Raw genomic sequence first — 14,613 nt, 5'->3', positions numbered from 1 at the left:
TGGAGAATTTTTTTCTACATACAGACAATTTTGAATAACAATGAACACATCAAGTACTAAATCTTGGCTTTTATATATCATTCTCTACTAGAAGGAAGCAAGAATCCTTTAAGAAATACCTGAGAAAGAAAGAACAGAAACTTTTCCTGCTAGAAAATAAGAAAGTGATCCAGGAATGATAGGGATCTGGTTTAAAAACTGAAACCAAAACCAAAACCAAACCAAACCAAAAACACATGAGCTAGTTTTTATGGACCTCCATCAGGGGTTCCAGTTACATGTACATTAACCTACTTTATATTGCCCTATATGTCACTGGGGCTGTGTTCGATGTATGTTGTTTTGTTTTGTTTCTGGACCCTGTTCCCTCTGTGCTTTCATTAGGCTAGCTTTTATTACTGTATATTCAATTTCACTGATCTTCTCTTTTGCAGTGTCTAATCTGTTCCTAATCCCATTCAATGAAATTTCCACTTGTAATATTGTGCTTTTTTTAACTCCTGAAGTCCAATTTGGTTCTTTTTCATTGTTTTTGTTGTGAAGTTATCTTTAAATGTACAATTCAGCAGTTTTTACTATATTTATTAAGTTATGTCCATTAGCACCATCTAATTCCAGAATATTTTTGTCACTCCAAAAAGAAATCTCCATACCAATTAGCATTCACTCCCCATTCTCTCCTTCCCTCAGCTCTGGGAAAACATTCACCACTGTCACAGATATGCCTGTTCTGAACATTTCATATAAACAGAATCATACAGAATGAGATATTTTGGCTTCTTTCACTTAGAATACTGTTTTCAAGGTTCAACCACGTTATAGCATGTAACAACACTTCAATCCTTTCAATGGCTGCATAATATTTCAGTGTATGAATATATTACTTATTTTTCATTCATCATTTGATGTATATTTCCATTATTTCCACATTTTGATTATTATGAGTAATGCTTCCATGAACGTTTAGTTGTTGTGTGATATATGTTACCAACTGTTTTGTATAAACCTAAGAGTGAAACTGCTGACTCATCTGGCAACTGTATATTTAACCTTTTTTAAAGAAATGCCAAACTGCTTTATAAAATGGCAGTGCCAAAGTAGTTAAGATTTGCCCCAAGAATACAGCTGGGGGGGGTGCCTGGATGGCTCAGTCAATTGAGCATCCAACACAATCTCGTGGTCTGTGAGTTCAAGGCCCATGTTGGGCTCTGTGCGGAAAGCTCAGAGCCTGGAGTCTACTTCTGATTCTGTGTCTCCCTCGCTTTCTGCCCCTCCCCACTCGTACTTTCTCTCTCTCTCTCTCTCTCTCAAAAATAAACATCAAAAAAAAATACATCTGTGATTCACACCGATGTGTTCTTCCTCCTTTACACACATAATTATCAATACATAATTATCAACCTGCTTTCAGTAAGCTCTACTTGGTTTTAATTCAGTTTTAAAATTGAACAGGGAGCAATTATTAACTGCTAATTTAAAGATTACACTCTTGATTTAATACCACACTCTTTATCCTTTATTAACACTCACAGATATATTTTTCTTGACTACTATAAGAATCCTAAATTAAAAATAAATTAAATTAAAATTTTAATTTTGGATTAGGTTTAAAAAGTTTATCTGTCAGCCATCTATCATCATTGTGTTATATCATTAAGTAATCTACCAGCAAAATCTTCAGGAACGTGAAAAAAAAGTCTTTAAGCTCTAGTAGCCATTAAGTACATCTATATTTTAAAAGAAACTGAACCTAGGGAATAAAGCAGACATAAACTAATAGCACTGCTCAACCACATAAAAGCTACCATTTGTAATCACAAAAATTTTAACTGGTAGGAAGTTTGGAAAACCGGCAGGGGAATACTTTATAAATTATTCTTTTTAAATATGTTTAAAGAGGCAATATCATAAAAAGTCATAATCCTAGAACTCTGTTAGCATTAGAAATATAGATACAATAGACAAGGGGGAAAACACGGTCCCAAAGACATTCAACTGTGCCTCAGCTTGTCACATTCCTATATATGTCAGATAAAAACGGAAGACTAGATTAAAAATAAAATAAAATCTTTGTTTGTAGAATGTAGCGATATGCAATACTTCCATGCCATTAATCTTGATGAGAGCAGATAGTTCCACTGCAGGTAAAAAGCACACGAATTTCACAAAATACTTTTTGAACTGAAGTACAAGATCTTTCACTACAGAAAGGAATTTTAAAAGTTTGATAGTGGTTTTGGAGCCTATTTTTAAGTTTTTAAAAATCAGAATAAAAAAATCAGAATAAGAGGAGCTAATGTTTATAATAATAAAACTAATTTTTTATGGGAGAAGACAATAGTTAACATTAAATTAAGCACTTTATTATGTACCTAATAGTGTTCTAAACACTAAACATTATCTCATTTAATCTTTACAAAAACTCTAAAAGGTATTTAACTATCATTATTGCCTCTTACACATAAAGACAGTGAGGCTTAAAGAGATGAGGTCCCTTACCCAAATCACACAGCTGGTTAGTGGCAGAGTGAGGTGTTAGCTTACACAGTCTAGGGCAGGCACGCCTCAATACCATCCTATATTACCAACTTTGTACATGTGGCCAATTATTTCCTAAGGATAAATTCCTAGAAGTAGAAATGTTGGCTCAGAGAATATGCACAAATATGTTATATGCAGATAGTCAAATAAAATATCACTCTGCAATCTTCAACTGGGGGCAAGGATTAGATAGTAAAAAAATAATATTTCAACATAGTGAAATCTGAAACAAGCTCCTTTATATCAAAGAGAGAACATAAAACCATTTCTACTCCTCATTTCTCTCTCATTAAGTAAAACTACAATGTAGTGTATATCCCTTAAGAAACTTCCAAACCATGTTAAAATGCTAATTACACCACACAAAGAATGAAAAACTGAATATAACTCTAAGCAATATGATCCATAGGGTGTGCCTGGGTGGCTTGGTCAGTTAGGTGGCCAATTCTTGATTTGAGCTCGTCATGATCTCACGGTTCATGGGTTCAAGCCCCACATCAGGCTCTGTGCTGACAGCATGAAGCCTTCTTGGGATTCTCTCTCTCTCCCTCTTTCTGCCCCTTCCCTGTTTGTATTCACGCTTTCCCTCTTACTCTCCCCCCGCAAATAAATAAAGTTAAAAAAATATATATATGATCCATAGGTAAAAAGTTATTTTTTTTATCTAAGTATAAGGACAAACCATGTATAAGCATCTTTCACAATTAACGACTATTACTAGTAATATTTAAGCAATATTATGCTTTCTGAGAGATTTTCTCATTCGTTAAATCCTCATAATCATCTTACTATGTAGGTAGGTGGAGATGAAATTTAGAGCAGGATTTTTTTCAAAATTTTTTACTACAACTAAAATTAAGAAATATATATTACATCACAATATATATACATATATGTAGGTATTTAAAACAAAGTCTATAAACATACCTACTATGCACAATGTACTCTGATATTTGTATAGTATTCTGTCTTTTTCTTTAACACTGTTCTACTATAGAGAATTAACATCCAACACAGTTTCTGAAATAGTGGCTTACAGACTCCTGAGTTTGAACTGAGGCTCCTGTAATAACACACATCCAGGAATACACAGCCAGAACCAGATAGATATTCTGGTCAGAGCTCAGGAGACAGATCAAGGATAAAAGTAAGGAGTGGAAATCCTTAACACATGGGCGATCCATGAAGTGGTATGAATGTGGTCAAAGGGAAGACATATAGGGAAAAAGCTGAGATTTGATGTGCCTGTAATACTTCAGTCCTTCTTGGTAACCAGTTCTAAGGATATTATTTTTCAATCTGTTCAAATGTCAAAGCAGGACACACTTTTAGGTCTGCTTTTGAATCCTGGAATGCTACATAATGCTTTCCTCCGTTCAAACACATGTAGGAATATGTAGATTCTCAAAAACAGTTTAATCTGATTTCTCTGTTTCTGTTTCCTAACTTCTTTTTCATTGTGCTGACCATTACTTTATCTTTTCTTTTTTCTTTCAATAAAAGATTACTGGGCAAAAGTACATTACAGAACTCAGGGGGAAATGACTACAAGATAATTTAGTTTTAAAATACACATGATGGCGGTGGGGAGTCTGCATGGCTCAGTCGGTTAAACGTCCGACTTCGGCTCGGGTCAGGATCTCACGGTTCATGGGTTCGAGCCCCGCATCGGGCTCTGTGCTGACAGCTAGCTCAGAGCCTGGAGCCTGTTTCAGATTCTGTGTCTCCCTCTCTCTCTGACCCTCCCCTGCTCACGCTGTCTCTCTCTCTCTCTCTCAGAAATAAAAAGAATTTAAAAAAAAAAAACATTAAAAAACAAAAATTAAAAAAAATATACACATGATGGTCTACAGTTGAACTCAAAACACATCTGCAACAAGTACTATTGGATTCTTCAAGATCATAAACTATTACTGATTTTAAAAGAGCTTCTTAGGGCATTTCAACTTCTTCGGGGTGTTTTAAGTTTTAAGAGCTTCTGAAGGATATTATCAGGCCCTCCTCATTTTATAAATGAAGAGTTTAAATGTGGTAACTATTTTCTTCTTTGGATTAATTTCACTTTACTCAACAAAAGTGAAAAGAGTAACTTTTCATCTTTCATCATTTCTACAACCTCAACATCATCATAAAAAAAAAAAAAACTGAGACTTCCTTTTCAAGAAAATGACAGGAACCTTCAGTAGCCCCAGAGGTAATGTTTCTTGCATTTCAGAATGATATACTAGGGCTTCTCCCAATCATAGATAATAAAGATCTATCACAAGTTGTTTCACATAAAATAATCTTGTTATCATTTGAGAGAAAATATGGCTAGCTAGCAACATATGATTATCCTACCTTAATTTATATATTTTGCCAATTTTTTGTATTTTTCAAAACAAGAAAAATGAAACTTAGTAGGAAAACAAGTATAACCCACTGCTTTAAGTTTCATGTTCATATCTAGAAGTATAATAGGCGTTACTGCCATTTATCAATGAAAAAACCAGGACCTAGAAAGGCAGAGTGATTCATCAAAGTAGGTGCACTTCAGTCAACAAACCAAGTTCCTGAGTTTGGAGATGTTTCCATTGGTAAAAATAAGAATAAAATAATGAAAAGATAATAAACAATCCACCAAATAACTTAGACAATTCATCTGTGAGACTTTTTCAATCAGAGAAACATGTCATTACTTAGCCTGATAGATGAAAGATGAGTGAATAAATAATTGAATACTCAAAAAAAAAATTCCCACTGTTTCTTATGATAAAAATAAATAAAACTAAGATAATATTCTATGTGATTAGAGATGAGGTGACATCTCAGCCATGAAGACCACATGACAGGTTCAGAGCTGTCCGTGCTTTGGATGACACCGACCTTTGTCACCCTTCTTCCCATTCTCCAGTGGTTACATCAGATTTCCATTCTCAAATCATTACAAACACAAATTTTTATTTTTGTAAAGTAGAAATGATATTTCCACTAACATATGCAATGTTATCAATAAGCGAGGAGCTTCAAAAAAGAAGTGAAATATGAAGACTTTTGAAAGAGCCCAGCATTTCCCGAAAGGCCAGTGGGATCATGTCTGTTTAGCCAGAGAATGAGAGACTCAGAAGACTCAAGTTTTCAAATAACCAAAGGAAAAAAAAAAGTCAGTTTCATTTTCACTAAGAAAAGGTATAAAAAAGAAAAGGTTTATATTAAGGCAATAGAATTTAGACTATATATCAACTGGTAAGAACTCCCTGCCTAAACAAAGACATACCAAGAGGGACTATGTCTCTAGTGGCTTTTAAGTAAAGATATGCAAGTCACTTTGTGAATTGCTTAAAAGTAGACACAGATTCACCTATGCACAAGATGATGCCCTTTCCTACATGAACAGTCCCAAACTGCTATAGCACTTTTATGACTTCTTTTGCTTTTATGATGGAAAAAGTCCTTCACCTACCCAACATCAGAGAAGTATCAACTATATTTTAGAGGTGCATTATTTTACATTTAATTCTCTAATTCAGCTGGAATTTATTCTGATGAATGGTATGAGAAAAGTCTTAATTTTTGCCCCCAAAAGCCTTAGCTATCCTAGTGATTACTGTTATATTTACAAATAGCTTAGGTATTCTGTTATAGCCAGGGTATATATAGATACTTCCCTAAATTGCTATCTTGAAGGAGCACTTTATTCTGGCCATTGACATAACAGAAATTATTTTATTTGGAGGTGATTCAAAATCCTTACCTTGGCCCATCTACATCTTCAAAAGCTCCAGACATAAGCTCTAGGTTCTCAGAGCAGAGAGCACCACTAGCAAGAACTTTGAACTAACGTGGGCAAGAGCCCTCTGTCTGGTCAAGCATACCAACTGGGCACCCTCTGGGAAAAAAAACAAAAAACAAAAAAAACACTGTTTTACCTCAAGAATTACCACAGGATACAGATCCTGAGATAACTTGAAGAAACTAAGAGCAAGAGGTAATAAGTCCAAGATAGCACATAGCTCCAGAGGATCTCCTAGCAGTCATCAGACAAAAGAACGAAAGAATGAAAAGTTGACCCTTATAGAGCTCTCTAGATTAAAAAAAAAAACATAGATCTCAACTATTTAGTTTGATAATCCAGTATACAATCAATCTAGTGAATTTCGATGATATTTTCTAAACCTGACATTTAGAAGGTAGGGAGCAGCAAAGAGCTACTCAGTATTCTAGCCTCTGAGCAAATAAACCAGGAGGCGAAAGCCCAAGTGCCTGCAGGGGCAGACAAAATGGATAAAGGAGCAAAGAGTCCGGTGAACTTGGCTTCAGAGTGTGAGAAGCAGTGGGAAGCACTGCATATTGGAGTCTGTGTCCCTGGAACACGTGCTCCTTCTAGTGGTGGCACTAGCCACACAGATGCAGCAGTCTGTGCCCAGGAAAATTCAAGCCCAGAGCTGCCACGTTTTCTACTTTTTCTCTTCACAAATTTACAAATTCTTACGTGAATTTCCTCTTACAGTTTGGCAATTAATTACACTTTCTTTTTAAAACACACAGGTAGGGGTGCCTGGGTGGCTGTCAGTTGAGCGTCTGACTTGAGCTCAAAGTCATGATCTTGCAGTTTGTGAGTTCAAGCCCCGGTTTGGGCTCTGTGCTGACAGCTCAGAACCTGGAGCCAGATTCTTTGTCTCCCTCTCTCTGCCCCTTTCCCGCTTGTGCTCTGTCTCTCTCTCTCTCACTCACTCTCTTCTTCTCTCTCAAAAATAAACATTAACAAAACAAAAAAACAAAGCAAAACACAGAGGCCAAATCAAATGTATTTATTAGTCAGATTTGGCCCAAAGATCACCAGTGTGGGAACTCAGATCATAACATTATACCACCCACAAGTCACTCAACTGTCCAAACACCATCCCCTGCTGCCAAACCCTTTTGTGCTTCCTATGTGTCTTCATTTGTCCTCAATATGACAAATTACGGCAAGCTACAGAGCTCAATTGATTCCAGGGTACACAAGGAAAGTGAGTGAAGGATGCTACATCATCTCATTCACCTCTAATTTAAGAGTCAGCCAAACTCTATTGTAATAAGAAACTGCCATTTTGGAAATGAACAGTAATTATTAAATACAGCTATGTTGTTTGGTCAGACTGCTGACCCAAATTAAATCATTTTCTAGTGATTAAAGAATAATTCTTACATCTCCCCAAAAATAATGTTTCTTTTTTTTGTTTGTTTGTTTGGTTTTTGTTTGGTTATGTTTTGGTTTGTTTGTTTAAGATCTCTTAGATATTTTTTCCAGTACCAATAACTAATGGCTCTCAAAGTCACAGCTTTTGCATCAAGCTAGCATTATTTCATTCTAGAAGCAAAAGAATAAACCTCAAAAAATCCATTAATTAAACTGAAAATCATTTCCACTGAAAATGCTATAGGATTTTTAGCTTCTACACAAAGAATGCTGACTACCTACTTTATTACTTACTTACCTAATAGCATCCTACTGCAGTCCATGTAATTCAAAAGGTTTGAAGAAGTGAGTCAACCACACCAAGATTCAACCTATATATCTGCTTTGTACATATCTACATATAATACCTTTTCCCACAGACTCTTACTAGGATTACTGTAGTAGATGATATTTATTGATCATATAATGAACAAATTTATGATAATCTAGAAGTCTTTGTATTTCTTCTTTTACTACATAAGGATCTAAAATATATGGTTTTCAATGCAGGGTGTCTCAAACATGTTCACTTGAAAAGGACTGGATCAGAGAAGGATAAAAAATCTTGACTACCCTTACACATTAGTCTATTCTTGCTGATAATTAACTGCCATAAATTCTCTAATCTATCCATCCTTCTCCACCCTAAATCCTGTATAAGTGATATTTTAGAGGACAGCTGATTCTGACATCAATTTGGTAGTAATCAGCTTTAATTCCTAGCAGAGAATAAATGAACAATTATGGTAGAATAGACCAGTGACATCATAAACACAGCTGATTCAAACTGGAATCTGTTCTCTAAAAAAAGTTCCATGTACTTATGTTTCCAAACAGATCATTTTTACTACAGAACATTGTGAAAATGGAAAATGAGAAGAAAACCTAAGTAATTTTTATTCCAGTCTTCAGAACTCTTATTTTACCAGTGGCACAATAGCAGTAATTGCCTAAAAGAATCTACTCAGTGAGTCCAAATGCATATTAAACAACAGCAAGTATGCATCATTAGGTATGATGTTCAAAAGGACACAAGCACTCGATCTTCTGGTTGAAAACAAAACACCAAGATGGCCCAGTGGTCTCAAACCCCTGTTAACAGGCCTAATCCTTTCATCTGTTCCCAGTGTTAATCCCTCTAAAAACAAACTCATTCTTATGCACATGATTTATAGTTATAGTATTTTGTTTCTTCTTATCAGAAAACTTACAGAAACTTAAAATTTAAAGTAATGTGCTATGAGATCAGGTAAATTGCTCAAATATTGCTGACAGTTATTTCATTAGGACACTGTGGTGGCATCCATACTTTCCAAGAAGAAAAGATGGAAAGGAGAAAGGGAAGAGAAGAGAAGGGAAGGGAAGGGAAGGGAAGGGAAGGGAAGGGAAGGGAAGGAGGCTAAACCCCACAGTACTCAGGAACAAGAGCGTGCAAATTCCTACAAATTTACATAACAGAGTATGATACCCACACAATAATCGGTCATTAAAGGCAAACAATAAAACAATAATATTTATTGAACAACCACAATAGCAACAGGAAAATCTGATATCCAAGAAGAAAGGAACAATATCAAAAAGGCCTATAGCAATAACATTGATTTTTTCCCCTTTCTACCCCGCTTTTATGACACTGTAAATTCTGACATATAGATCTTTGTGAAGAATAATAACAAACTTCAGAGAATGATGAAGTTATTATATTTATTTTTCATGTCACACATAACAAACAGCCCTACAGAAACCTGTTCCTTCTATGAAAAGAAATTAGATTTCTAAATGAAAATCTGTCTCCCATATATGACTGTTCTCGAAGGCACATTCGGAGTTGTAGATCTACTTAAACAGTAAATGTCAAATTGACATTCTTCTCTACCAAAGAAGTTACACTGTTTTGCACAAAAGTGACACATAGCATATTATTCTTTCTTAAGAAGTAAAAACGATTGGCCCTTGCTTTAAGCTTCTTAACAGAGCTTAATTTCTTTTCCTCCTTCACAGAGCAGGACTGTAACTAGGCAAGCACCTCATCCGTTTTTTATTTCAGAAACACTATGGAGGTTTGACTAATGGAAATCTCAAGACACTAGAAAATGAAAATGATTCAGTATCAATAATACAGACACACATTCATTATATATTCCAACTTACCTAATACACTGACAAAGGCATCAAAAAGATGAAACGTAAGCAGAGGCTCTTTCAAGTGACCATAGTAATCTGCTATAGTTTTAAAGACATCTTTTTCAAATCCTAAATACATAGGCTGCTTCATATCTGAACAGTTAGGCCCTGTTTAAAAAAAAAAAAAAAGAGAGAGAGAGAGAAAGAAGAAACATTACTGGGATGATCACATAAAGATTAGTTTCTGTGTGTACAGATCTTCAAGATCACAAAAGTTTTCATGGGGAAAATTGATGTTATATAAAAGGACTTTATACATTTGCTTACACAAATACTCTTTATGTCTAAATCTAAATCTATTATAAAACAAGAAGGAAAATCACTGGCTTACTTGCATTTTAAAAGAAACCCACTCTTTCTTTTATATCCTTCTGAAAGGCATTTTTATTAAATGTATACGATGATTATTTTCTTTGAAATATTCGATGTTTTCCTAGGCTTGACACAGTTGGCCAACATTAAAAAGCAATATTCAAAGCTTTTCAGTATTTTATCATTGCTATATTATGAAATCTTAGAATCAGAGTTGAGTTAATCAATTCCCACCTCTAAACTATTTCAGACTAATAAACACTCTTTTTCTTAAAGATATTCTAAAAAGGAGATTTTATACTGTGTCCTGTGATTCATTCTGATTATAAAACCCTATTTGATCCCTAACCAACCTTCAAAAGATAATGTATCAAGCAGAGCATATTCCAAAGTTAGGGTAACAATAAGAAGCCTGGAACAATGTGGTCCCAGCCATATCCCATGCAGACAGCAAGGCAAAGATCCAGTTATATCTGGCACCAAAGAGGAACAAGAAGAAATGCCTAGCTCTCTACAGATATAGCAGCAAATGCCCCCAAGAATCCACACAAAGACCATAGAATGACACTGCCAAGTGGAGAGACAAACCAGAGATGCATGTGCCTTGGGGAAATGGCAAGTGGTCTCATAAGGGGGAGTTTGGCCAGTCTTCTCAATTTCTGTGACAGCGTGGAAGAGAGAAGTGCAAGTGCACTGGCCAGTTCTGGGCCAGCAGCACACAAGACTAAACAACTAGATCCAAACAGAGCTCTATCCTCAGGAGAGCAAAAGATAAAGCCAATAAAAACTGAAATAAAGCCTTCCACCAGCACCACTGTAACTAAAGAGAAAGGGTCAAACTAAAAAGAACAGATAAACATTCTGGGCCTTCACATTTCAAGGCTAATAGGACAAAATGAAAATGGCTTTTTGTTGGTCCTCCCTTAAAAGCCCTCTTACCTTTTAATACTCTGTATATTTCTCATAAAATAACTTAATTTGATTGACTAAAATAATGAAAATTATGAAAGACTTATGTGTGGCACCATGTTAATCTGGCAGCCAACATAGCCACCATTCTTGATTGCTTCCTCCTCTGAAATAACCCAAGCTTCATCGATTGAAATAATTAGTTTAATGTCTCAGTAATCCATATTGTGGTAAATTATTACTCCCTCCCAAGATAAGCATGTGGTTGATTGTAAGCAGCTGTATCCCTGTAGAAACATTTCATCATTCTGGTGAAAAATATGCAAAAACAAGACAAAAAAAGTTTCCATACAAATGCAAATGCATGGTAGGCCTTATGAGAGGAGGCCATATTTCTAAGATCTTCTGTTTCTTAATCATCTTGAACTTCAGAATAGCTTTTATAAATGCTATTTCTGACAGATCTTGAAAAAGAGTTGTATCTGTTTTTTTACTTGAACCTTTGCACAAAGAAGAAAAACAGTTAACCTGGCTTTGTATTTAGTACCAGTTCATTATCCTATGACCAACCACGAAGCTGGCCAACAAGGAAAGTACGTAGGCCTATGTGTACATGGTCTACCAAGGGGCCTCAGAGAAAGAGGTAGGCAGCAAATTTACAGAAAAGGGGGCAAGAGGCCTTCAAAACATCATCTAAGTCAGCCATTCTATCCTTTCTGTCCCCTATTACATGACTATATTGGGAATCTAGACTCAATAAGGATGAGAAGGATAAGGAACAGGTCATGACTTTGATAGACTCAGAGTAAATTCAAGGGGCCAAGGAGTATTTGGAAAACTTAATAATTTCACAAAACTATTCAAAAGGATTTTCTTGGCCTTTGGTCATCTTTTTTGTCTTAGACACAAAAGTAAGCATTTCTATGGATATACCAACTATCTGTAAAATGTGATATATGTTAGACATGTTCCTGTTCCCAAGAATTTCCACCTAATAATATAACACCACCACACACAGAGAACATTAGTAAGTTGCTCTTTACATCTTTCTTCTCCATTGATAAGTAATTCCAGTTATTCTAATATTCCTGCAGAAGTTTTTGTGCCTAAAAGTATACATCTTACTTGTGGGAAAAATTATACTCTTCACAATGTTTTGACCATCATTGAAAAATCTGTATCATAATCCCACCTTAATATTCATTATACAATATATTATAGCCTAGATTTGTCATACTGGCTTCTTCTATTCTTTCCCAGTTCATCAATTATCAAATCCTTGGTTTGCCAGGAATTTAAAAATGGGTAATTTAACTTTGCATTTAGACCTTCTATCTCATCATTGCCAACTCTGGCCAAAGATATACTTTAAATTTAATTTACCTCAGATGGTTGAATGGGAATAATAAAAAGCACTCTATCCAACTAAAAACCACTCTACATCTCAGAGGTTCCAAAATATTAACCAAAACCAATGAAAATTTAATAGTTAAACACAGAGAACTTTGGCTTTCACACAAGCTAATAATTGGTATTCATGTTCAGAATGACAGTATATAATCATTGTTCACATATTATGACTGAGATTACCTACAGTAAGTTGCCTAGTTATCTTAATTTCATTCTATAATCACACAAAACTAACACTAATTAAATAAATCATTCAGGGTCTATTAACTCAAAATTTTATTATATCTGTCTTTGTACATGCTAGTCCTACCTAAAAGGTACCTCTATCAGGCCATCTGTGAGGCTTAAAGGTCTCATAGGCCAAATATCACCATTATTAGTCAGCCAAAAGAACTAGAATTCTTCTCATTAAAATCACTTGTTGAGGTTAAGCCATTAACCATTAGAATCCCTTCTTTGGGTTACGCCTTCTAAAAAATCTACAGAAAAAAATGACAATGTTAGTGAGATACTGTAATACATTTTTCACAGTGTCTACGATATCCGATGACGTGGATATCATATGCCTATGAAATGGACGGTGCATGCCTATGAAAATCCTCAGAAGGACCACCATGATCCAGGCCCCCTCATTTTACATCCAATAACTGAAACAGCCCTTCTTGTTTCTCCACATGCAAGTTCTCCTTGCAAGCCATCCTGCTTATCAGTCAGACTAGTCTAAACATCTCTTTCCCACTTAAACTGGTGCCCCATAAAAAGCCAATAGTAGATAGGATCTGCTGAGCAAATGGAGATGTAAATATAGGGCATATTTAAGGATATGTTTTAGGAATAAAATATATGCTTTTTTAAAATATAATTTATTGTCACACTGGCTTACATACAACACCCAGTGCTCGCCCCAACAAGTGCCCTCCTCAGTGCCCATCACCCACTTTTCCCTCTCTCCCACCCCCCATCAACCTTCAGTTTGTTCTCTGTACTTAAGTGTCTCTTATGGTTGGCCTCCTTCCCTCTCTGTTTGTAATTTTCTTTTCCCCTTCCCCTTCCCCATGGTCTTCTGTTAAGTTTCTCAAGATCCATATGAGTGAAAACATATGGTATCTGTCTTTCTCTGCCTGACTTATTTAACTTAGCATAATGCCCTCCAATTCATTGGGGCAAATGGCAAGATTTCATTCTTTCTCATTGCCAAGTAGTATTCCATTGTATAGATAAACCACATCTTCTTGATCCATTCATCAGGTGATGGACATTTAGGCTCTTTCCATAATTTGGCTACTGTTGAAAGAGTGGCTATAAACATGGGGGTACATGTATCCCTATGCATCAGCACTCCTGTATCCCTTGAGTAAACTTCCAGCAGTGCTATTGCTGGGTCATAGGGTAGTTCTATTTTTAATTAAAATATATGCTTTAGAAATAAAAATGTATAAACTGTCAACAGGCAGCTATCTGTATAGTATTATATTCAATATTACTAATTTTTCTTTACTGTGATGAAACAGTCAGAAGAAGTAGTATGGACAAATCTGTAGTGTGATTACAAGTATGAAGAAAAAGCAGCACAAAATTCCTTTAAAAATGTTCTATAACTTAGCCCTTTCACCAAGTCACAAATTCATCACTAAAAGCACACAAGTCCCAAAATAAGTAACTGCCAGTCTCACAGGTGTCAAATCAATGTTCAGGCCATTGAGCAAAAATATTTTCTAATTCAGGGCACTAATTTCTGTTAACCTCACAAAACTGGAGGATAATTAGTACTTACAATTTGCCAAACACTTCATAGCTGACAGTACCCAATGAGGAAGTTCTTCTGCAAAGAAAAGAAAATAAAAAGAAGATATTTTACTCAACTACATATAATTCAAAGAATTGTATACATACATAGTATCATAAGAATATATAACCTACCCAAATAATATGAAACATATCTGCTAATTACAAACCACAAATCACCTATTAATATAGCCAAATGTTTAAAAAAAAATGGAAATTTTCCTGTAGCAGCAGCGTTCCAACATATGCTTTTATAAACCATGCCTATAAAT

At 35.2% G+C, this 14,613-nt stretch overlaps 1 protein-coding gene across 1 annotated transcript in view; it reads right to left on the bottom strand.

The window, feature by feature from the left end:
* DEPDC1B (DEP domain containing 1B) overlaps window positions 1-14,613 on the bottom strand; it is an 81,260-nt gene that overhangs the window by 25,630 nt on the left and 41,017 nt on the right. Inside the window, exons 6-7 of the mRNA XM_077751433.1 lie at window positions 14,331-14,378; window positions 9,893-10,033 (exon numbers count right to left, since the gene is read on the bottom strand). Coding sequence (XP_077607559.1) covers window positions 9,893-10,033; window positions 14,331-14,378 — 189 coding nt within the window. The remainder of the gene's footprint in view (window positions 1-9,892; window positions 10,034-14,330; window positions 14,379-14,613) is intronic.

This window comes from Crocuta crocuta, unplaced genomic scaffold, assembly GCF_008692635.1.
Source record: "Crocuta crocuta isolate KB4526 unplaced genomic scaffold, BGI_CrCroc_1.0 scaffold91-1, whole genome shotgun sequence".
Classification (NCBI taxonomy): Eukaryota; Metazoa; Chordata; class Mammalia; order Carnivora; family Hyaenidae; genus Crocuta; species Crocuta crocuta.
This window is presented reverse-complemented; position numbering and strand designations above follow the sequence as displayed.